The sequence below is a fragment of the Penaeus japonicus genome, unplaced genomic scaffold (genome assembly GCF_977035675.1).
Source record: "Penaeus japonicus unplaced genomic scaffold, GWHDUDI00000001_assembly GWHDUDI00000007, whole genome shotgun sequence".
Lineage (NCBI taxonomy): Eukaryota > Metazoa > Arthropoda > Malacostraca > Decapoda > Penaeidae > Penaeus > Penaeus japonicus.
Window position 1 is genome coordinate 11024686 of NW_028234409.1, and position 25000 is coordinate 11049685.

General features: G+C 36.7%; 4 protein-coding genes across 5 annotated transcripts in view; 1 reads left to right on the plus strand and 3 right to left on the minus strand.

Moving 5' to 3' along the window:
• The window catches only part of Atg13 (Autophagy-related 13), a 10502-nt gene extending 10301 nt beyond the window's left edge, over nt 1–201 (minus strand). Inside the window, exon 1 of the mRNA XM_043029762.2 lies at nt 134–201. The gene's annotated coding sequence lies outside the window, so the exon portion shown is untranslated. The remainder of the gene's footprint in view (nt 1–133) is intronic.
• A 3655-nt stretch (nt 202–3856) lies between these two features.
• LOC122261929 (sorting and assembly machinery component 50 homolog) lies at nt 3857–17406 on the plus strand. 2 transcript variants are annotated; one of them, XM_043029763.2, is made up of 12 exons: nt 3857–3994; nt 5844–5897; nt 7382–7492; nt 8395–8496; nt 8745–8861; nt 9937–10148; nt 12913–13018; nt 13178–13360; nt 13638–13724; nt 14031–14192; nt 16227–16353; nt 16526–17406. In XM_043029763.2, exons 1-12 carry the CDS (start codon nt 3974–3976, stop codon nt 16711–16713), a joined length of 1470 nt encoding a protein of 489 aa, XP_042885697.1. In that variant the 5' UTR covers nt 3857–3973; the 3' UTR covers nt 16714–17406. The 2 variants fall into 2 exon arrangements, with proteins under 2 accessions (XP_042885697.1, XP_042885698.1); XM_043029764.2 differs by lacking the exon at nt 7382–7492.
• A 374-nt stretch (nt 17407–17780) lies between these two features.
• On the minus strand, nt 17781–21090 carry LOC147471557 (uncharacterized). The gene is made up of 2 exons (XM_086538417.1): nt 20934–21090; nt 17781–18774 (listed from the first exon to the last, which is right to left on the minus strand). Exons 1-2 carry the CDS (start codon nt 20975–20977, stop codon nt 17913–17915), a joined length of 906 nt encoding a protein of 301 aa, XP_086394543.1. The 5' UTR covers nt 20978–21090; the 3' UTR covers nt 17781–17912.
• Nucleotides 21091–24576: 3486 nt separating this feature from the next.
• LOC122261930 (uncharacterized) overlaps nt 24577–25000 on the minus strand; it is an 8075-nt gene continuing 7651 nt past the window's right edge. The window contains exon 3 of the mRNA XM_086538418.1: nt 24577–25000. This exon is cut by the window's right edge and continues 1285 nt beyond it. Within this exon, the coding sequence (XP_086394544.1) occupies nt 24631–25000 (370 nt within the window). The 3' untranslated portion in view covers nt 24577–24630.

The following is a 25000-nucleotide window of genomic DNA, read 5'->3' on the forward strand; positions in this document are numbered from 1 at the left end:
ATCTTATACATTCTCTATATATGGCGCTAACATTAAATTTCCACATCTTCCCTGAACCATGAACAGCACTTCGCTCAACTCAAAACCAACGCAGAGGATCCCCGGTGGCTAAAAAATCGGCAAAAAAACTCACTGTCATTTTCCCACAACGGAGTGAAGGACATGTTTACATGGTACTGGTCGCTTAGTCTCCGATGCGAGGCCTTTCCAGAACAATTAACTGTGATTTGCGACATTAATGAATCATGGGGAGAATTTTGAACATATCATATGAACAAATGAGTTGTATACGTATGATTTATATGTGCTTGTATTTCTTTAACGTCGTATGTTGGCTACCCTCACCTATATTGGTGCGTCTTATCTTAACATTACGTTGACCTGAAGAAGTCATTGTCATCAATGCGTAATAGCGACCAATGCAAAGGTATATATCCATTTGTTAAAAAAAATGGACCGTAGTTGAAAACAGCCTTTATTTTATCCCTTCACTTCTCAAACCTGCGATGCGTCATTGGTGTGGCTGCGGTTGTTCGATAATCATCTCTAGACAAGAACATCGGTGTCCATTTCACAGTGCCAAGCAACCATGCCAAGAGCTTTCAAGCAGACCAGTAACACGTCTCTCATGTCAGCCTCATGCCAATCATTTTGCTTAGAAACAGCTGTAAAGGATTGTTACCTCTGACCTTTTCCCACAAGGTCAACCTATCCTACCTTGCCATGCGCGTGCCTGGCTAATCGTCCCCGTGACTATCATTGCTCAAGGAAGAAACCGAAGCAGTAGTGCTTGTATGTATTGCATGATTCATGAACAACGGCTGAGATTATCCTGCAATTTCGCAATTGTCATGTGAGTTATACCGTTTCCCTATTATGTACGAATTTGCTCTACAATGGAATACGCATTATTAGCGTTTTTTAAACTGTATCTATTCACCAATCTCATTACTGCAATCATATCTGTCTTTTAAATTCATTTATTCACCACACGATGTGTAGTGATTATATTCATATTCTAACGTTAGCATTACCTTGGACCACAGATGGATCCGTGCAATATCATTATTGCAAAAGAACAGTTAATTAATCTATTAACAATTTGAATTAACGTTACGTCGAAATCTTTGGGTTGCAATTCACATATGATGAATATCAATTAACCACACAGCTAACAGGATATGAAATAAACAAACGAACCCTATTAATGAATATTGACGCAAAAACAACAAACTTAACAGGCATGGAAAGCGGTGTTCTCCAAGGCTTTATGCTGCGCCCGACAATTCCAATTTTAAATGATTTGTAATATCGAAAGTATTTACTTTATTTATTTATACATCAATCGGTTACTAACGAAGTGGCTTCATTATCTTACAACCTTTCAGTAAGTACATATGTTGGAATTATGATATATTAGTAAACTCCCATTCCCGTCTATTTCAAAATGAATGAAAAAAGTACTTAAAAATCTGAGAGAGAGATAGAGAGAGAAAGAGAGAGAGAGAGAGAGAAAGAGAGATAGATAGATAGAGAGAGAGAGAGAGAGAGAGAGAGAGAGAGAGAGAGGAATAGTTTACTACGAAAAGTTGAATATAAAGACATAAATGCCTATCAAATATGGCCAAGAAAAAAATTACTAATATTCATTGTTATTACTATCTTAATTCGTTTCAACTATACAGCTAAAACAGAGCATACCATATGCATATTTTTAACCGTACAGTCTAAAATCTTGGCATGAACGATATCCGCCAATGACAGATTAATTGCTAGGTATTGACTAGACCGAGATATACCACTGGATAAGCCATCGGGGCACCGCTAGGGAGGTCGAGCGGGCACCAGTGGAAGGGCCGAGAGGCACCAATGAAATATGACTATAGGAGTACTACTTGAAAGGGCCGAAGGAGTGCCATTGGAAAAACTGAGGGATCACTATTAGAATGCTCGTGGGGGTACTACTGAAAAGGCTTAGGGGTCACCATTGGAAAACAACAACACTTGAAGGGTCAAAAGTACCACTGGAAGAGTCGTGAGGACACCACTGGAAGGGACATTAGGGCACCACTGGAATAGCAATGGGAGTGCCACCATAAAGGCCAAGGGGCGCCATCGGAAGAGCCATTGGAAGGGCCATAAGAGTATTACTGGAAGGGCTATGAGAGTCTTACTGGAAGAGCCATGGGAATATTATTGGAAGGGCCATAGAAGTATTACTGGAAAGGAAAAATGAGTGACATTGGAAGGACCGAAATGTACCATTGGAATGGCACTACTTGAAAGATCGAAAGGCATCACTAGAAAGGTCAAAGAACACAATAAAATGGCCAATAGAATATCTATCAAGGTCTTAATCATTATATGAACAAGATGCAGGATTTATATGACAGGAATTACGAAATAATTATAATTAATATCAATTACGACGTCTCCTAATTCCAGGACCAACCCTTAGTGCCCACTTGGAGTCGCTTGGAAGGCTTGGCTACCAGCTGACCCCATTCCCCGTCGGCCAATCACAGGCCAAACCGAGTAGGACTCTGCCCGATGAGAAGAGTCACCGCTGCCCCTCGAACTGACCCAGTATCTCGCCTCAAAATAGGTCATAGATAGATTCAAATAGAATTCAATCAGCCTTCGAGTCGAGAGGTCCTCCCCTCTCTTCGACTCCTCCTCAAGGATTCCAGGTAGAGTTGTGTCTAGTGCCTTAGTGACTTAATTCATATACTGTGCATTGCCATTGTTTCCTTAGTGTTCTCGATATACTTATAGCTCAGATATCGTTAGCTTTGCGATAGGCTTAGCTCCCCTTTGCGTGTATATATCGTGCCCCCTTGTAAATAATGTTATATATATATCGTGAGTTATAATATATTGTTAATGTTTTTAGCTACCGTGTTTCACATCACCCTTTATTCATTATGTGTGGGAATTAGAACAATCTCTGCTCGCCACATACTCTGGTGCCAGAGACGGGACCCGTTTTTCCCATCACACAAATTGGTATCAGAATTTGGGATAATTATACCATCACATAAACTGATAGTAGCAGAGAGATCCATCTTATACCCATCACAATATCATTGGAAAGGCCGTCGGGGCACCATTAGAATAGATCGTTAGGGTATTATGGGAAGGGTCAGAGTGGTACCATTGGATGGGCCTAAAGGGCACCATATATAACGAGGGGCACCACTATAACGTGCGAAGGGACACTATTGGGAAGCCAAAGGGGCACCACTGGAAGGGCCGTGCATGCATATAAACTTTCTTTCATGTCCATGTCGTATACTGGATAACACACACATACACACACACATACACACGCGCGCGCGCGTGCGTACATATGTGGATGCGTGTGAGTGGGTGCATGTGCGTGTATAGGCATGCATATATACGCACACGCAATGTGTTCACATGCATTATCCACCATCCATTCAGACATGGAGGCTATGTGAGGATATTAGCGTGGGTGTTGACAGCACTAATTAAACAGCCCGCCACGCCCTCAATAGGTTCAAATACAAACCTTACAAATCTCTTGTCAGTCATTTACGACGCTATATAACATATTTTACGATGGTTATTGTGGAGACTGATATATTTAAAAAAAAAACTATAACTGATGTAAATGCAAAACACACCAAAATGAGTACACTTTCCTCTCGAATTATAATAACAATCGTTGCCAAGTAGGAAATGCAAACACAAACCGATAGACATAATAAAAAACATATATTACGCACACAAAGACACAAACACACGAAATAGATCAAAACAACCCAATCCCAAAAAGAATAAAAGAGGAAACTCTATCAAAAGAGAGAGACAAACGGATAAAAAGAGCTGGCCGTGGAAGGGTCCCACGTCCCAGGGCATTGGCAACAGTGTCGAGTGGCCGGGCCGGGGAGGCGAGGAAAACAACAAGAGGACGAGGACAAGTGAGGCAAAACCCGCATGAAACACCAAAATGGGAACCGTGCACGCAAAAGTGAGTCTCTGTTGCTGACTGGAAGGTCAAGCTTGAAGGCCCGGGGAAGCTGTCAGGCTAATGGGAGGCGAGGAATGGGGTGAGATAAGGGGTGTAAATGGGAGAAGAAAAGGAAGGCGAAGTGTTGACGGGACCGAGACTCTCCCAACTCTCTCTCTCCTTCAAGGGATTTCTTACATAACAAGGAGTGTGGGAAGGAAGGCGATGGTATTTTAGCCTCGAAGCTTTAAAGATATATTCCATGCTCTATTCCATGGGCTTTTCACACATGGCGAGAGGAGTTAGACGGTTTCTGTATGATGTCATGGGCTATTCATGGTAATGCAAGTCTTGACGTGATGTGGTTCCGTTTAATTTGACGCTTATTTTCTATGTTGGAATTGTAGGTCATTAATTCTAAAATGGCATCAGCAAGCATAGATGTTAGGGTATACACTCAAGGATATCCAATTATATAAGAATGGCATTTAAGGTCTGCTGCTTTAATTAACAATATTGTTATTGAAAACATTGTTTTTATGTGTTGTGTGTGATAGCTTTATTCATCACAGGTTCAACTAGAATGACACTTTTTATCCTAATAAATGAGATGGTGTGAAGTATAATGGAAATTCTGGGGAGTTTGGACTGGCTCCTTATTTGATGATAAATCACTAGAGAGGTTTGTCTGCCTTTGCTGAAGCAGGAAGTGCCAACCACATGGCACTGTAGTCCGAGCTGTATAAGGACTTTGATGGACAATTGTGACCATATCTGTACTTTGTATAGGCTATTTTGTGTGTATAAAATTGTTTTACATCATCTTTGGCCATTTCCTTCCATTTCCTCAATATTCATGCATTCCTATTGTTGTAATTTTATCAAAAAAGAGAACAAATACTTTTTTCAAGGATATTGTGAAATATTAGGAGGGGATGCCATAGTGTAGTGGGTAATGTACATGACTGAGAACCAAGAGGGCTGCCAAATGCGTGGGTTTAAGTCTCGGCTTCGGTCTGAGGTTAGGAAGAGCATCTACTCAGAGCAACAGTTTCTCACATCCACATTCAAATGTCCTTTGAAAGAGGGCAATGGAAGGGAGTTCAAGACGTAAGACTGGATCATCACGTTTAGAAGTTATCTCCGCATCCATCTCTGGCCTCATGCTGATCAATGTGGCTTCCACACCTGTCAGTGCTCTTGCAAAAGCCAATAGATATCCAAAACATATTTTCTTGCAAGATAGACCCTGAAGACCTTGGTAGTTTGTCATTTAAGGAACCTCCAAGCTTTATCTTGCCTGAATGTATATGGTGGAGTATTGTTAGCTTTTGTAGGATTCAGAGAGACACTAGGAAGCAGAATGTCCAGGAATCAGGGAGACCGTTTTGAAGACGGAGAGGTAGACTGGGAGACCTGTAGTCGGTGAGACAGACTGGAAAACAGGGAAACCTGTAGTCGGTGAGACAGACTGGAAAACAGGGAGTCGGGGTGTCAGAATGGGATCCAGGGTAGTCAGGAAAATGGATTCAGGGAATGAATGTGAGGTGGACTCAGGGAGAAAGTAGGGGAGATGGACTCAAGGAGACAGACTGGAATACAGGGAGTTAGGGAGACGGAATAGGATACAGTGAGTCAGGGGGACAGACTGAGAGAAGGGAGAAATAGATAGAGAAAAATAAAATAAGTGAGAGATGGATTTTAATTTTCATATATAGTGGATGATTTCAAAACTGATCTTATGGGATATTTTGGATTATTAATGATCTTGCACCATTTCTAAAAGGTTTACATGTAATTGTTGAGGCAGATGACATCTTATATGATACGAGTTGTGAAATAATTCCTAACTCAAAAATTTTCTTTTCAGAGTCCAGAACAAGAAGAGCACGATGGGCATAAACTGGACTTCCAGGCAATGAAGGTAATTATTGTGACAGTCATGAATTAACATTGTTGAAACAAGTTATTTTTCATTCCAAGGTACTAATTATTGAAAGATTTTAATAACCAATGTACTAGCATTGTTAACAAGTTCGATGTGATTTGCAAATGTTAGGTATATATTTTTGCTCATTTCTTTATTTATGAAAATGTAGATTCATGTTGACCCAATTACGAAACTAGGAAACTAGTTTGCATTGTGATATAAAAAGAAAAAACACTTTGTAGGTCAATGTGGATTTTTTAAAGTATGAATGATTGTGAATAGAAACACCTTTGATTACTCTTTTGAATGAAAAACAGTGTAGTTAATTTAATAGGTTTTGTCAGATAGTTATATTTTGCATGCAGAAGTAATGTGATTCTTTGAAAGACAAATGTAAGTCAAAATGCCTAGATTCACAACAAGGAAAATTAGTCATTACCATTTTGTCTTCCATTGAGGCCAGTCAGGTTATTAGCAGGAAGAACTTGTGTACAAACAAAATGCAAGTGATAGAAATTATTGTTTTTTTTTTCCTTTGGTAATATTACTTCATTAAGAATTTTAGTAAAAGGTGACTTTGTTCTTTTACTTCTGGTTGTGATATTCTCCTAAAGATGAAAGATTTCTTGTGGAAATAGAAATCTGGATTATTTACTGACTGATTTAGTCTTTTCAGTTTCCTCTCTTCTCTTTATTAGTCTTTGATTTAGTGATTTTTGTTGTTGTTGTGAAATCACATTTTTTTGGGGGTAGATGTACATTTTGTATATATTTGTGTATGTCATTTTATCATAAATATTTTTTGGGGAAAGTTATGTTGGTAGGACTATATCTTTGCGGTATCATATGAATTCATGTGATTTTATAAGTTCCTTTCATTGATTAAATTGTATTGTCTCTTCATTTCATTTTAGAAGGTTATTCATTTAACCTTGGAAATCAATAGCCGAATGAGTGTTTGTTAGAGAAGGGTTCCCAAGACAGGTCTGACTTCATATAGACACATTATCACTCTGTCAGAGTTGAAAGTGTCAGATTTTTTTTAGTGGCAGGATTTTTTTTTGTTTTTTTCAGTAATGTCTTTGGATTTATTTCCATATCGTTCCTTTTGATCATCTCTTATGAGACTTGTGTTTCTCTTTCCTTTTGTAGTAAAAAAGGAAAAAAGGGTGTCACCATGTCTTTTAACCTGATAACGCTGAGTCAGTTTTGGCTCTGCCTGGACTTTACACTCGTAATGCGGAGGCCTACATGCTAAGTGGATGATCACACAGTGTACCGGCCATACAAAAAGTCATGGCATGATATCGAATCACCTGTGAGAAGCACTGTCACCACATGATGTGACATAACATCTTCCCTTGTTAATAGGTTAAAGTTCTAGTAATCCTATTACAGCACCTTCCTACCAGATGCTGATTATTGTTTTTTCTTGTGTTTTAAAAGCCACAAACTGATAGGTCTACTTACACTTTCAGCATATAAGCAAGGAAGAGAGAGAGGAACTGAGAAAAAGACTAAAGAATATTAGAGAAAGGCTGGCTGAGCAAAAAGCTCAGGTTATGAACAAGAAGTTGAGGAATACTCAGGTCAGAACACTAACCCAATCCTGTCGCTTTGCATGTAATACTGAAACTTTGCTTCCTTCTTCCCCATTTGGTTTACAGTGGGATTTATTATCCTTTTTTATATCCTAAGTACATCGTCTTTTGCTTGAGAAATTTCCAAAAATCTTTGAGCTCGGAAGTTATTTGTTACTTGCAATGTATTTATGCTTGTTGAGATATGACGTACATTTTTCAGGTATTTGCACTGCTAGATTTATTATGTTTTCTTCTTATGGAAGTAGATTCCAACTCCCTTGATGTTTGTGTATAATTTTGCTGTGATTAGTAATTATGCTAGTGGAAATGATAGGTAAAACAGGATTTCCTTTTAGCATGTCTATATCTGATTGTATAAAGGTAATAAGGATGTTGATACTCTTGGAAAATATATTGATTAAGCTTATTAGCATGATTTCACTTTGACAAAATAGATGACTTTGTTTTATCAAAGAAGAGACTGTAAGCTATTTTTTTTATTATGGCTTCCCATCTAGTGTAGAAGGGGAGGGCATGCATTTATTTTGTTTTTGTGATATATTACAGAATTTATATGATATTAAATTACCGGTAAGTAGTTTGAATGCACAATGCACCGTATCATACTTTACTTGTTTAAGAAATTTAATTTTTTGAATCTATAAATGGAAATGCTGCAGTGACAAATATGCAAACAGTGATTTTGCAAAAAGCATAAGGAGATCTGCACACACAAAAGTGTAAGTAAAAAGATTGCATAAAAGACATTTCCTTATCTACAGGATGTTCCTGGAGAGTGAGCCCTGAGATTCTATCTTGGTCCTGTCCTGAGGGTAATATTTCAAAGACAGCATTGATACCAAAAAATTTTCACAGCCTGATGTAAGGACATAATTGATCTCTCTTAGGCCCATGTGCAAAGAGTCCACGTTGAGGGGCTGGCGCGCACAAAAGACGATATAGTCATCAACACCGTCAGAGATGTCTTCACTGCCCAGGACTTCTACTCGGTATGCGTTTCTTTATAAGTAGTTTGAACATTTTTGAATGGGTATAGTAAGTCCTAACTGTAAGTGTTGATATTGTAGAATGGATGAATATAAGATAACTACTTTCTTTTGTGAAAGCAAAGGGAAAGTGACCAGGGAATATCAGCATACTACGAAATGGAAATATTGAAATAATGTGCCGTGTATTTTATTGAATTTTTTGTTTAGAGATGATCAGAATAATGTTAGACATTTATTTTTTTTTTCAGGTAATTTTAAAGATCCATGAAGCCCGATCAAGATTAGCAAAATTAGGATGTTTCAAGGATGTTGGTGTGTTTATTGATACCTATGAAGGGCCAGATGCCAAAGCTGATGGAATTGAGGTGAGTCTCTTGGCCTGATGCAAGTTGGATGATTTTACTTTTTTTATGAACTATTTCAGCACTGTTTTTTATTATAGTATAACAGATTATAAATATGGCACATTAGAGTGTACTCATCTTGCGTACCTATGCATGATATGAATTTTTGTATTATTAGCTTGTGCTTGGTAGCTGATTTTTATACAGATTTGGTACAAAGTAATTCAAAGTTTCCTTATGGAAAGAGAATTAATATGCATAGTTATTGCATTAATTTTGCTTATATATATTTCTACCTTATGCACATATATTTTTTTTACATATATATAATACAGTCTGAACCATTTATAATTGAATTATTATTCACTTTTTGTGCATTGATGGTAATATAAGGAAATAAAAATGTAGGCATTGATGTCATTGTCATCACCATAGTCATTGTAAGTATAGTAATTATCCCTACAAGGTTATGATGATAACAAAACATGACTAAAAAATAATGTGATCATTAGAAATAACCTAAGCCAATTCATTGTATAGGTGTTCAAAAGAAATACATAACATGAATTTTACATGTATATGTGCTTTATATATAAAGAGTAACAGATTAATTTTTATTGAACATATTCTACTTGTTAGATTATAGAAAGGGGTGCCATTCTGTAATCTGTATCCTCATGTTGCTACACAATTAATGACAGCTGTGTTAAAGTTTACTCAATTTACATAGCAAATGGAAATTTATGCTTATTAGTGACTATGTAATGAGTCTGATTGGCCAGTTTAATGTCTTAGTTGTACGTTGTAGATAGTTGGTATTTTCAGGACAGCATTAGCAATGTGAAGGTGTTCGGTACTGTAGCTCTTTCGAATCTCATAGTTTATTTCTGCTTTCTGCAGTGTTTTATGTGAATATTTACAGCAGAATAACTGCAGTTATGTTGTACACTATTTATATTTTTACAGTCACATAGATTTTTCCATCCCTTTTTTTTGCATGTTTGATAAAACATTTATATCAGCATTAGTCCTGTCTTTGTACACATACCTACATTTTTCCCCCGCCAACATCCTCACAAGCTGTCTCATGTTCCAGGTAACCTTTGAGGTGCGGGAAGTGAACTTTCTGGGTGCGAAGGTCAACACCAGCGTGGGAAACAATGAGGGGACGGTGACCACGGGGGGGATGCTGAAGAACATCTTTGGTCGGGCAGAGGAGCTCAGTCTTGAATATTCTCATGGCACCAAGAGGAGTTCATCTTTCTACTCAACATTCGTAAAACCCTTCCACAATGATGCAAGCACTGTGTGAGTTATATTGACCCTCTTTTTTAGTACTTTAATGATAGTGATAGTAATGAATCATGAAGATTATGATTATTATTTTTGTTATTAATATCTCTATTCTTACTTTTCTATTATTGTTATTAGTATCATTGTTATTATTATCATTGTTATTAATATTATTATTATTATTGTTATTATTATTATTATTGTTATTATTGTTAATTTTATTTTTATTATTATTATTATTATTATTATTATCATTATTATCATTATTATTGTTAGTTTTATTATTATTATTATTATTATTATTATTATTATTATCATTATTATTGTTAGTTTTATTATTATTATTATTATTATTATTATTATTATTATTACTGTTACTAAAACTATTATTATTAATATTATTACTATTATTACTCTTATCATTATAGTTATTATTATTACTATTTCTATTTCTATTTCTATTTCTATTTCTATTAGTATTACTATATTTCTATTACTATTACTATTACTATTACTATTATAATTTTTACTATTATCATTGTTATTATTGCTGTTCTATTATTATTAATATTTCTTTTTCTATTATTATTATTATTATTATTATATTGATATATTTCAATTAGTATTATTATTTTATTATTATTATTATAATGATTATAATTATTGTAATTATTTTTGTTTTTACTATTATCATTATCATTATTATTATTATTATTATTATTATTATTATTATTATTATTATTACTATTATCATTATCATTATTATTATTACTATTATTGTTATTATTATTATTGTTATTATTATTATCATTATTATTATTATTATTATTATTATTATTATTATTATTACCATTATTATTATTATTATTATTATTATTATTATTATTATTACCATTTTCATTATTATCATTATTATTATTATTACCATTATCATTATTGTTATTATTACCATTATCATTATTATTATTATTATTACCATTATTATTGATGATGATAATAATGATATTAACCCATTGCAGACGGGGATAAATATGCTTGTCCAGCCTCCGGGATAAGTTTTATTTTAAAGAGAGACTGCTTGAAGCATTATAATTTGAACATTCCCACTCTCTTTCAGTCATTCATTGAAAAACTAGAGCGTTTTTTGTGTTTTGTTTTTTTGTGTGTTTTATTGAGTTTAGAGACTTATATATGCCATATGACAGGCTCTACCAGTGCTGCAGTAGACTAAAATTGTAGTATATTATCCATATTAGCTCATTATTTTCTTTATACTCAGTGTGATAGAAGTATTGCTGTTTTATGGGAGGACAAAAGGCAACTATATTTTTTTCGTATTTTTGTGCTGTCATGAACGAATACGAAACATATAACCACCTACAATAAAGATAAATAGAAGAGGTAAGGAAGAGGAATGAAACCTGTGCTTGTGACTGTGAGTGCCACAGTGAAAGGCATCCATATTGGCACAGGAGTACATTTTAGACACTGGGTATGGATTGAGTCATCTTCCTCTTCCAGTTCTGACTGCACATCCTTCATCGGCGGTACTTTTGAGCAAGAGTTCGTCAACTTAGTGTGTGTCATCGCTCTATAAAGATAGTGTATGCTAGAGACCGTGGATGGGTGCCATTCAAGGCTCTCTCTCTTGCTGGTGATAGGAAAAAGTGGTGCCATCTAGGTTTTGGACGTTAAGCTAGCACGGTATTATGGTAATTATAGTAATTATGACTGCAGTAGCCATCATCACTCATTCCTTTTTCATAGTAAAATAAAATAGCACAGTGATCCAAAAACCCCGAAGGTCATGTACGTCAGGACGCCCGTCGTCAGGCCAAAGCTCCTACGTCGTGTATGTCATGACACCCGTCCGCTGTGGGTTAATACTATGGGTTAATGGGTTAATATTATTATTGTTAATCTTTGTTATTATTATTATCAGTATTATTATCATCATTATTATTATCATTATCAATATTATTATTAGTTTGTATTCTGTTAAATGTTAAGGATCTGTGATCAAAGTTAGCTCCTTATGGTTTGTTTATACTGAACATCAGGGATTGATTCAGGAACTGAAGGCTATCAGTACTGGCATGATTCAGTACAAATTCAACATTTGATGAACAATGATATAAAAGGTATTAAAGAGTTATAGATGTGAACGGGAGCAAGTAGTTTGTCAAGAAACTGACAATACCCTGTTAACACTGGGTAACAAGATATCACGTCAAGTGGTGGCAGTACTTGATGCTGGAGGCGAGATATTTTGTCATGGGGTTTTGTATGGCTGGCATGCCAAGTCATTGGGCACATTGTGGTTGGCCTCGGTCAGAAGGGGCGAACAGTGTTAGGCGTTAGGCATAATTACATGCTGTTTAAATCAATTAGAGCCAAAACTGCCCCGTCGGCAACGGGTCAGTATATATTTATTACTTTATTTGGTGTGGGCAGATCTTCTGATTTGTTTGGAAACCTTGCAGTATTCTGCAAGCTAGGGGTATTTTCATTATAATTTAGGCATAAATTCTTTAAAAGTTGTTATCAATACTGGCTCAGACATCTAGATATAATTAGCATAGTAGAGCTCTGGCTTTGCAATTGCAAGGTCTTGGGTTTGTGCACATCCAGTTTTGAGTATGTACTGTCATCGTCTGAGGCCAAACTGGCAGTTTTGTATGTTCCTCTATGGACATAATCCCAAAAATCCAGCTAGATATGGCCCAGACTTTGACTCTGACCTAGACCTGTGTTAATCATTGTGTTTCTCAATTTCCAGACTAACTGCAAGTCTTTACCAACAAGGTTCGGAAGCTCCTTGGTCTGGCTTCAGAGAACTAGACCGTGGAGCATTACTTAATCTTGCCTTCAACTCTGCACCTAATGTAAGTTGCTCCTGTCTTGGTTATATTTGGAGAATGATCTGCTTCCAGTTCTGATCGAAGGAGCTAAATTTGAATCGATATATTTTGGTCAGTGCAGTGTGTTATATAACTCCTATACAGACGGTCTCATTACCTGCTCTTCCCAAAATTTTCAAATAGGTACAACAGAAACTTATTCTTGAAGGGTGCTGGCGTCACCTCTCATGTCTATCTCGGTCCACTGCCTTTGCTGTACGGGAACAAGCAGGCCACTCCCTCAAGTCCTCCCTCCGTCATGAATTGAATGTTGACAAGAGAGATGATATGGTTTTCCCGACTGATGGAGTCACTTTTACCTTAAAGGTAAGAAACTTTTTGTCTTGTATTTTATTTTCTTTCTTTATTTTTTTCTTTAAGCATTGTCTTCAGTTTACACAGTGAACAATGTCTTTAATTATGTGAATGCATTGAGATTAATTTTATTTGATCATCACCTTAAGATTGCATAAGTTATAATGTATTAACATGTAGATATCATAAGTAAAAAAAATATATATAAGTTTTAATGGTGCTCAAGATAGACTGTACAATTATAGAACTTTCCTCTAATTTTACTGTACTTGAATTTGCCTTTTTTCAGAATGAATTGGCAGGATTAGGAGGAGATATTGGCTTCTTGAAGAATGAATTAGATATGCAAGTGAATGTTCCAGTGACAAAAGAACTTGTAAGTTTAAAATCATATTTGTTACAACATTCAGATGAAATATTCTGATTCTCTAATATTGTTTAGGTACTTTGTGTTGATTTTAGGATATTGTAGTATTTATAGTTATAATGAATTTTGGAATTTTATGTTCTGATCATTTAAAATGTGGAGCAAAAGATGTTAAATAGTTCACTACTGGCTGTTTGATATGTCTTAAATAGTTTGTTAAATTAGTGCTACAATAATGAAAAAAGCATATCTGTCAACATTGACAAGATTCACAAGAAGCAAATTGTATTATTCCATGAAAACCATTTTCAACAGGTCATCCAAGGGTCACTACAGGCAGGCCACCTTCTACCACTGAGGAACAACAAAACCCACTGCATTACAGACCGCTTCATGCTCGGTGGCCCCATGAATCTCAGAGGCTTCGAGATGGCTGGAGTTGGACCACACAGTGACGGATGTTCCCTTGGGGCAGAGGTAGCTATGGAGGCTTTATTGCAATTTCTTTTTCTTATTTTCCAGAGAGACTTGGGTGACAAAGTCTGATTTGTTACTAAGTGTGTGAGTGTGACAGTGAGTGTGTTGATTGAGAGCGGAAGCAAATGATTGACTGAGGGAGTGAGGTGATGTGTGTTACTGTGTAAATGTTAGTATGCATGTGATTTTGTGTATATGAATGTGAGTGTAGATAATGAGGGTATGCAGGTATGGGTGTATAGATGTTTAGTGTGTTTTTTTGTATATGCTTACTTGTTTTAAATTATAGTAACTTGAGAAAACACACATAAGAGTTTATATCAAAAAGCTTTCATTATGCAATTTTGAAGATGGTGAAAATTGTCCTTCCTTGATATTTTGTTTCATCTGCACAACAGTAAAATGAAACTGATGGTTGAGGTAGAGAAGAAAATCCCTTGAAACTTTCCATTCTTGGTATGTAGTACGTTTTGCACAGAGTGGAAAGTAGGAAAGTAAAAGTTTTATTCCCATGTTACCAACTAATAGCTGTACAGACACTCCTCATTTTGTTAAGAAAGAACTTTAAGTAATTCAAATAGTAAAAGAAAATTCAATAAACTTCAGTCTTCATATATGGCCCTTTCAAACCTTAGGTGTCATAATGCTTCAAAAACCTTTAGTATATATTTATATATATATATTTTTTTAGGTCTGTTTGAAAAGCAAAAGAAGTTGTTGTAAGACGAGCATTAAGTGATGAGTTGATAATACTCTAACCCATTGTGGACGGGGGATAGATTCACTTTCCCACTCTAGGATGAGTTTCATTTCAGAGTGAGGCAGCTTCATACAGCATACTTTGACTTTTCCCTCTTTTAGTCACTATTTGTAAAACTAGAGCCATTTTTGTGTTTTATTTTTTGTGTGTTCTATTGTGTTTAAGAGACTTATATTTGCCATATGATAGGCTCTATCAATGCTGCAATTGACTAAAATTGTAGTATATGATCCATATCAGCTCATTATTTTCATTCTCAGTGTGATAGAAGTATTGCTGTTTTATGGGAGGACAAAAAGCTTTCTTTTTGAAGAGGTAGGGAAGAGGAAGGAAACCTGTGCTTATGACTGTGAGTGCCCCAGGAAAAGGCATCCCTATTGGCACATTTTAGACACTGGATATGGTTTGAGTCACCTTCCTCATCTCGTTCAGCCTGCACATCCTTCATCGGTGGTACTTTTGAGCAAGATGTTGGTAACTTGTTGTTTTCCATCACTATAAAAATAGTGCTTCCAAGAGACGATGGATGGGTTCCATTCAAGGCTCTCCCCCCTGCTGGTGCTAGAAGAAAGTGGTGTCATCTAGGTTTTGGATGTTAGGTTTGCTTAATATTTTGGTAATTACAGTAATTATGGCTGCAATTGCCATCATCACTCCTTACTCATAGCACAGTAAAATAACAGTGATCCAAAATCCCCAAACGTCATGTACAGCATGACGCCCGTCGTCAGGCTAAAGCTCCTGTGTTATGTATGTCATAACACCTGTCTGCAATGGGTTAATGATTTTTGAAAATTACTCCTTTATTTATTTTAGATTTCTAAATTGTTACCTGAAGAAGGCTTCAGGGCCAAGCCATAAGTTGAGGAATGTCTGTATAGAGAAGTAACCATTCAGAGTGATCTACATCTTAAATACAGCATCTGTGTTTACCTAAAAAGGAAACAAAATATACCAATTGAAAATTGTAGCATGTAGCACCTTGTAGTGTATGATGAAGTTATGATAAGTGGTAATGAGCCTAATCTCTCTAAAACATCAGGATAACTCAACCAAAGTTAAGTTTGCTGTTATGAAATGGAATGAAGTTTGCAAGTAAATCTTGTAATATCATATAAGTACCAGTAAAGTTGTATCATAACATATGAACAATAACGATAATAATAACAACAACAACAACATGAAGAAATAATTAAGGTTACTTTTTTATATCTTTTATTGCTGTACTCTTATATGACTAAATGATTATGATATGTGAAACTCTTCCTCAACAGATGTTTTGGGCTGCAGCCCTACATGCCTACGTCCCTCTACCACTACTTTCACGAGGTGGCTCCATCAGTGAGAAGTTTAGACTACATGGCTTTGTAAATACAGGAAACATTGGGGACTTTGTGATGAGTAAGAGCAATTTCTATTTTGTGCATGTTTGATGTTTCTGATAAAAGATGGCGTAGTACATGTACTTTTTGTATGGAGTCTATTCAAATTGGCTTAACTTGTCATTTCTGCTGCTGCTGCTTATTACCAGGGCTATGATAATTAGTTCCGAACTTCCTTTCCTTCCCCTCAGCGGACGACTACAAAGAAAACCTCCAGACCCTCATACGGGACATGCGACTCTCCTATGGGGCAGGTCTGGCCATGAGTCTAGGGGGCTTCGCGAGGGTGGAGCTGAACTACTGCATCCCACTCCTGCTGCAGCGTGGTGACCGACCAAACCAGGGCCTTCAGTTCGGTGTTGCGGCAACATTTTTGTAGTACTTAACCGAAGAGGAAGTTAAGAATTGAATAATTAAAATGTATTTAAAGGAATAAATGCTGTTATTAACTGTTCTCTTTTGAGGTTGAAGGTATATAGATATATGAAATCTTTCATATTTTCTTGTACTTTTGAGAAGATATTTTTTTTATCTGTTAACAATTTGAAAAAAAGAGAGAATAATTTATTGTATATTACAGGTGTATATCTCTGGTTACATCCCCTAGTTTTCATGTTGACCATTAAATATGCATTTCAAACTTCCCTAAACATGAAAGAATTGAGTCGCAGCTAAATCTGGTTGTTGAAGTTAGTGAGGATAAAAAAAAAGTGGACATCAAGTTGTTCCTGAACTCTATATTGCAAGGAATTAAAATAAAAAATCCAGAAATGCAGACATTCAAAAACATAGACAAATGAAGAAAAAGTAGTTCTGTATATGTGGTAGGCTAATTAACAGGTTTTAAGATCTTTAACAATGCTTTTTGGACCAACTTGAATGCTTTTTTGGGTTACTGAAGACAGTTTGCAAAAAATAACTTTTAGGAAGAAGGCTTGTCCATAAACACAGTTTCGACTCTAGTTTTCACCCTTTCTGTCTTCAGATTTTTTTTAACAAATGGATATAAAGAAGAAATTCATTTATATGCAAAGCTTCTGTACAGTGTATAAATACAAAGAACATAATTAATTTTGTACCTGTTTTTTTAATCCCATTCTTTAGCACTAGGTTTTTCAGTGCTCATATTCCCTAATTTTATACATTACTGATCTAACAGAAGTTCCCAGAACTTTTTGTAAATCTCAACCTTTCATACAAACTATTTTGATCATGGTTATCCAGAATTTTTGGTGAAAGTTATTCCTTATTTTTTTTCATGCTTGAATAATTAAATTAATACACTTAATTCATCCGTCACATTTCATCGTAAAAGAAATTTCTCTTACCTGAATATGAATTTGTCCTTATTCCTTACATCCTACTATCATTCCATAATCCATTTGAGTCTACTTTGAAAAGCATGGTTATGGCTAATTATGTAAGCTTTACTTAACAAATTATGTCCAAAAAGAGCCATTAAACAATATATATTTATATGATTACTTGCATTATATGTAATCAGACTTTTCAGAGTTATCACATCACTTCAGGAATATAAAGTTAGCTTGCTAATAAGTGCTTGTAAAAAGAATGCAACTAAAATATTTTATTACCAAAGATTGTTAGTCCTATCTGTGGACCAACTGTCACTTCACAGCCTAATGCTTCAACACTGATTCCTTTCCCACTAATACTAAGGAAATCACTCATGGGAAATTTCAGTGAACTTGTGTCTGGGAAGAAATCCTTTGTCATAGTGTTGTCTTCTGTGGATGTCTCATCTTCACGACTTTCATTGAAATAGTGGTACCCAAACTGCCAGTTTGTGCCTGGGCCATCTTGCACTGGATACAGATCTGATTCTCCGTCTTCAAGACTTGAATGGCTCTCGTCTTCAAGACATGAATGGCTCTCATAATCATCTTGAGAATTCTGACGGAAGTACACACTCTCTTCAAAACTGGTATCCTCTTGGCTTGTGGATGCTGAGATCCCATGTTGAGGCAGTAAGCAGGAGGTCCCATACTTTGGAGAATCATATATACCTGGACAAGTGAGATGATCACTGTAGGGGGTCATTTCCTCCCTTCTTGCTTTTTGACTTAGTAGTATTTGTATCCTTTCATGTAGAAGAGTACAAGTTTGGCAATTCTGATCCTCCACTGCATTCAAGGTATGATCAAAGTCATTATTTGATAGAGCTAAATCCTGTTCTATTGATTCATCTGTCATCATGGGAACATATTTGATGCATTGTTCTTGACTTCTACTAGGTGTCTCAAGGTGGTCAGCTCTTCTTTTCTGACTCGTGTTGTCTGTCAATCCATTATCTGATGGATATGTAATAGGATCTCCACTATCACTTGCTGGAGGGTCTGAAGACGGCAGTGGTTTTGCAGGTTGTAGAATCTTGGAATTTACTTGGCTCTCTGTCTTGTGAATGTCTTCATCAACCTCCCTGAGAGGAAAAACATAAAAGTAAACTTTTTTTTTTTTCTAACGCAGAAACATAGTTAATACTCATGAATGTGTAGAAAGAAAAGCAACCAGATTTAGAAGAAAACACTGTCAATTGTGTAACATGAAGTATATATAAATGAATGAAAAAAATTGGAAGAGAATTTCATAGAAAAAAGTCAAATGGAGAATAAATAATAATGCCAGTCAGGATGAAATAACGGCGGAAAATAAGTAAAAATGAAAGGAGGGAAAATGACAATGATAAACAAAGTTTTACCTAAATTGCGTATGTAATGCTGCAGTGATTAAATATTGAAATACTACAGCTTTCACACTATTTTATGATTTACATATAAATAAAAAGAAAACGTTGGGAGTGAAATATGATATGATTGTAATTTGATAGGGAGTGAAATATAATATACTTATAATTTGAAAAAAAAGTATTCATCGCAAATAACAAAGTCACTCCTAAATAGAAACTGACATACAGAAAACGAATAAGCCTCATCTGCTGATACGCTTAAACTAACACCACTATATAATAAGAATATGCCAAAAAATGTATTCTTCATCCATTGAAAGATAATTCCCTTCATTTTCCTCATGCAATTTCTGTATATCACACAACAAATTTAATGTACTTTCAACTAGATCCACGAGAGTAATGAAAAAAAGAAAAAAAAATCACATTTGTTTACACATAACTACCCAAGGGCTTGCTTGAATAGTTCAAACTTGTAAGATGTGGCCATTCATACTTTATCATTATGTTATGTGATTCATACTTTATCATTATGTTTTGTGAATTTATGTGGATGTGTTATGCTGTGTTGAGGCTACTGGGTTTGTGTTGTCTGAATCCATCATGCAAAACCTGTCGATTCATATTCTGTGTTCACGCAAATGGCTTAAATAGTATAACGCTATTGATAACGATAGCGATAACGGTAACGATAGCGATGCCGATAACGATAAAGATAACGTTAACGATAGCGATCCGATAACGATAACGATCCGATACCGATTACGTTAACGATAAAGATAACGATAGCGATTCGATACCGATAACGTTAACGATAGCGATGCCGATAACGATAACGATAGCGATCCGATACCGATTACGTTAACGATAGCGATGCCGATAACGATAAAGATAACGATAGCAATAACGTTAACGATAGCGATCCGATACCGATAACGTTAATAATAGCGACAGCGATACCGGTTGCAATAACGTTAACGATAGTGATCCGATACCGATAACGATAACGATAGCAATAACGTTAACGATAGCGATCCGATACCGATAACGTTAACAATAGCGACAGCGATACCGGTAGCAATAACGTTAACGTTAACGATAACGTTAGCAATAGCGATACCGATACCGATACGTCAACGATAGCGATACCGATTACGTTAACGCTATCGATAGCGATGACGTTAATGATAGCGATAACAATAATGGTAAAATAAAACCGTGAATCATATCAATACAATAATAATAGTAATAGTAATAACAATAGTGATAATATGCTGAGCAATAGTAATTGTAGTAATAATAAGGGTGATCATAATAATATTAATAATGCAAATAAAACTAGCACGTCTTTCCTATATCAATAAAACCAAACAGTAAGACCGCAACGTAAATACAAATATCACGCTAAATAATGATAAACCTATAAAAAAAAAAAAAAAAAAAAAAAATCGTTAGAGAGGAAGATATATGATATCATAGGAAAGTTTCACACCATTATTTCCGGGTCAGTGTAACGAGGTCACATTATACTGTCTGATGCGGGTTGGCGCGCTGTTAACCTACAAAAGCTAAGGGCGGGTTGTGTAAAAGAGAGAGAGAGAAAAAGAGTGATTGAATGAAGTTATTTCGTATATGGACAGGTAGATAGATATTGATAGATACTGATTTATGCACAGAAAAGACTGCGTAGCGGGGAGAAAAAAAAAATCTTGGTGATAAAATATCTTGTTACTCTTTATATAAATTTTGCGTCGTTTGTAAGCTGTTATAGGTATTGTATTTATTAGTTGTGATAACTATTTTATTGCTTATTATTACGTTTACTTGCCATTCAAAATTTCGATCTCAACGCCGAACTATTACAAATAAACTCATTTAACATTTCGACTCACCTGGCCTTCTTGCCGTTAGGAACACCTCTTACGCAGTTTCCCATATTGATTATTCCTTCCCTCTCCTCTCTTTCACTTCAGACAAACGTCTTAAAAAAAACCCAAAAAACTCGCACTTGTGTAGTTATCGTGTGTAAGCTCCAGTAGTCACAGAGGTCAACTGAAGACGGGAGTTGGCAAGACGTTTCTTTCGGCTGTGTGGACTCCGTGTCAATTTTTCGTTTTATTGTTTTTTTTTCTTATCTTGTTTCTCGTTCTTATTGGCTTTTTTTAAATACATATTCTTATTAAAGTATTGAGCAATTTGTTATTTTGTTCCTATTTGTATGTCTGCTTGGGAGGGGAGAGAGAGAAAAGAGAGAAAGAGAGGAAAGGATAGATTGACGATGTTAGCGTGGAAGGAAAGGAAAGGGGGGGGGGGGGGGAAGTGAGGGGAAGGAGGAGGGAAAGGGAAGAGAGATGAAAGAAAACGGAGGAGAGGGGGAGAAAAGAGGGAGGGGGGAGGGGAAGTAGACAGAATAGAATGAAAGAAGATGGAAGAGAAGGAAAGGAGGGAAAAGAGGGAGGGAGGAAGTAGGAAGGGAGATAGGTTAAACAGAGGGAGAGAGAAAGTGAGTGAGAGAGAGAGAGAAAGTGAGCGAGAGTGAGAGAGAGAAAGTGAGAGTGAGAGAGAGAGAGAGAGAGAGAGAGAAAGTGAGTGAGAGAAATGTAAAAAACAACCATCAATTGCCCCCCCCCTACACACCATATACAGTCATAAAAAGACCATTAGAAAGACGGACAAAATGATTGATAGACGATATATCTGTAGAAGAGTTGAACAAGAAAATAGAAAGCAGTACCGAATGAAAAAAAAAGGAAAATAAAACCATTTAGAAAACCTAAATGAAAGACATACATAACGGGAACACGAAAATCCAAAGCAAATCATAATTGTAGATCGATAGAAAAATATATATTGATAAGAGTAGGAAATAAAACACAGATTTCCAGACAATGTTCAGTCACAGACCTAAACATACAGCAAATAAATAAATAACTAAATCAATAACTAAATCAATAACTAAATAAATAACTAAATAACTAAATAACTAAAGAAAGAAAGAAAGAAAGAAAAAGTAATAATCATCCGAACACCAGCCCCCCCCCACCCCCCCACCACCATCCCCACCCCGACTCCTCTCTTCTCATCCCCCCCCCCCCGAGAGTGTCAGATCAGCAGCCACATTTAGGCTTTGGGTAAGGCGTGCTGACTCTCGCCCAACGTCAGCTCTCGGTGCTGATAGCTGATAGCCATGGTCACAGCAGACTTGATTTGATTTTCTTTGATTTGTTTTCTATATGTGAAATACTAATACTGTAAGTGATACCAATGCTATAACTGCTGCTATAACTCATACTAGTAATGATGATGATAATACCAATCATTAATTATATCAATAATAACGATGATAATGCATGTTCATATCCTTATCTATATACACTTTCCTTCATATCAACAACAAAGATAATAACCTAATACTAAAAAAGATACTAAAAATATCACCATTACATCATCAATCCCATGATCATCATTACCATTAATATTTCATTTATTCGTTTTTAATTAAGCATGTTATATATAGTTTTAAACGATAATAATTTCATCGATTGCATAGGCTTATGCTTAATGCAGGAATCTGAATAGAGATATTGAAAAAAACAAAATCTCGTTTATTTACATGATAAAGAAATTCTAGGGTTATTACTGTTGAAATTTTAAAGTTGTTTCCTATTTGTTAGGTTTGAGTGTCTAAGTAAGATACTTTGGATGTCTGAGTTTTGAAAGTTTGTGCACGGGTAATTTCTGAAAGTCAGTGTGTTTCTGAAAGCCTGTGTATGTCTGGAAAAGCCTGTGCATGTCTGAAAAAGCCTGTGCATGTCTGAAAAAGCCTATACATGTCTGGAAGAGCCTGTGCATGTCTGGAAGAGCCTGTGCATGACTGAAAGCCTGTGCATGTCTGAAAGCCTGTGCATGTCTGGAAAAGCCTGTGTATGTCTGGAAAAGCCTGTGTATGTCTGGAAAAGCCTGTGCATGTCTGAAAAAGCCTGTGCATGTCTGAAAAAGCCTGTGCATGTCTGAAAAAGCCTGTGCATGTCTGGAAAAGCGTGTATGTCTGAAAAAGCCTGTGCATGTCTGAAAAAGCCTGTGTATGTCTGGAAAAGCCTGTGCATGTCTGAAAAAGCCTGTGTATGTCTGGAAAAGCCTGTGCATGTCTGGAAAAGCCTGTGTATGTCTGGAAAAGCCTGTGTATGTCTGGAAAAGCCTGTGTATGTCTGGAAAAGCCTGTGTATGTCTGGAAGAGCCTGTGTATGTCTGGAAAAGCCTGTGCATGTCTGGAAAAGCCTGTGCATGTCTGGAAAAGCCTGTGTATGTCTGGAAAAGCCTGTGTATGTCTGGAAAAGCCTGTGTATGTCTGGAAAAGCCTGTGCATGTCTGGAAAAGCCTGTGTATGTCTGGAAAAGCCTGTGTATGTCTGGAAAAGCCTGTGTATGTCTGGAAAAGCCTGTGCATGTCTGGAAAAGCCTGAGCATGTCTGAAAAAGCCTGTGTATGTCTGGAAAAGCCTGTGTACGTCTGGAAAAGCCTGTGTATGTCTGGAAAAGCCTGAGCATGTCTGGAAAAGCCTGAGCATGTCTGAAAAAGCCTGTGTATGTCTAGAAAAGCCTGTGTATGTCTGGAAAAGCCTGTGTATGTCTGGAAAAGCCTGTGCATGTCTGGAAAAGCCTGTGTATGTCTGGAAAAGCCTGTGTATGTCTGGAAAAGCCTGTGTATGTCTGGAAAAGCCTGTGTATGTCTGGAAAAGCCTGTGCATGTCTGGAAAAGCCTGTGTATGTCTGGAAAAGCCTGTGCATGTCTGGAAAAGCCTGTGCATGTCTGGAAAAGCCTGTGTATGTATGAAAGCTTTTGTATGTCTGTATGTCAATCTATCTGCATGAGCTTCTGCACGAAAAAAAAGTGTAAAGGCATTTACAATATGTATATTTATAAGAGTGAGATGAGAGGGAGAGAAGGAAAAGCATAGAAGGAAGAAAGGTAAAATGTGAAACGGAGAACGAGAGAGAGGAAGGTTAGGGGGAGAGGGAAGGAGAGAAGGGAGAGAGGGAGAGGACGAGGAGGATGAGAGGGAGAAGGGAAGAGGTTGTGAGGGAGGGAGAGGGAGAGATGGAGGGAGAGAGAGAGATGGAGAGATGGAAGGAGGAAAAGGAAAAGAAGGAGGAAGAGTGAGAGGTAGGGAAGGAGAAATAAGGGAGAGAGGGAGAGGGAGAGGGAGAGGTAGAGGGCAAGGGGAGGGGGAAGGGGAAGGGGAGGGGGAGTGGGAGAGAGAGGGGGAAGGGGAAGGGGAGGGGGAGTGGGAGAGAGAGAGAGATAGAAGGAAGATGAAATAATTAGTTTTCAATTGCTACCCTCGGTTTTGTTCTTTTATACCACTTTTCCAGGATCTAAAGAGAAACTTTTAAATTACTCGATACTTTTATTAAAATAAATAATACATATCCACACATTTATTATAAGATCCACCACGTTAAAATCTGGATTATATATTGATGATTATATCGATTCAAATTCGAGTTAAGCACAAATGTAACTTTACATACCAATATTTTTTTTTAATTCTTTCAATCAGTTAGATTTAATACATAAGAGCCTTCGCTGGTCATCTCATTTTCGCAAGGTCGTTCCGCAGGCCATGCGTTTTCCGCCTCACGTACAGGTCGTCGCTGAGAGCGGGAGAATCGCGTCGTGGCGTTCTCCTCTTCGCGTGAACGGACTTCGAACGTTCGAGACTCCCGTAGGACACGTGTCTGCCGCTTCTGGTCGAGGAGTGTGACCTCGAGTTCCCTCGGCGGTCCTCCGGGGAGCCGTTTTCTTCGCGGAAGGTCTCGCTGGCGTCGTGCGGTCGGCTCCTGGGGCAATATTCGTTGGCGGATTCTTCTCCCGATTCTTGGAAGTTCCCGCAACGAGGATCCGGGGCTGCTGATTTCCCTCGAAGCGAATGTCGAATTCTGCTCAAGGACTTGCTCTTC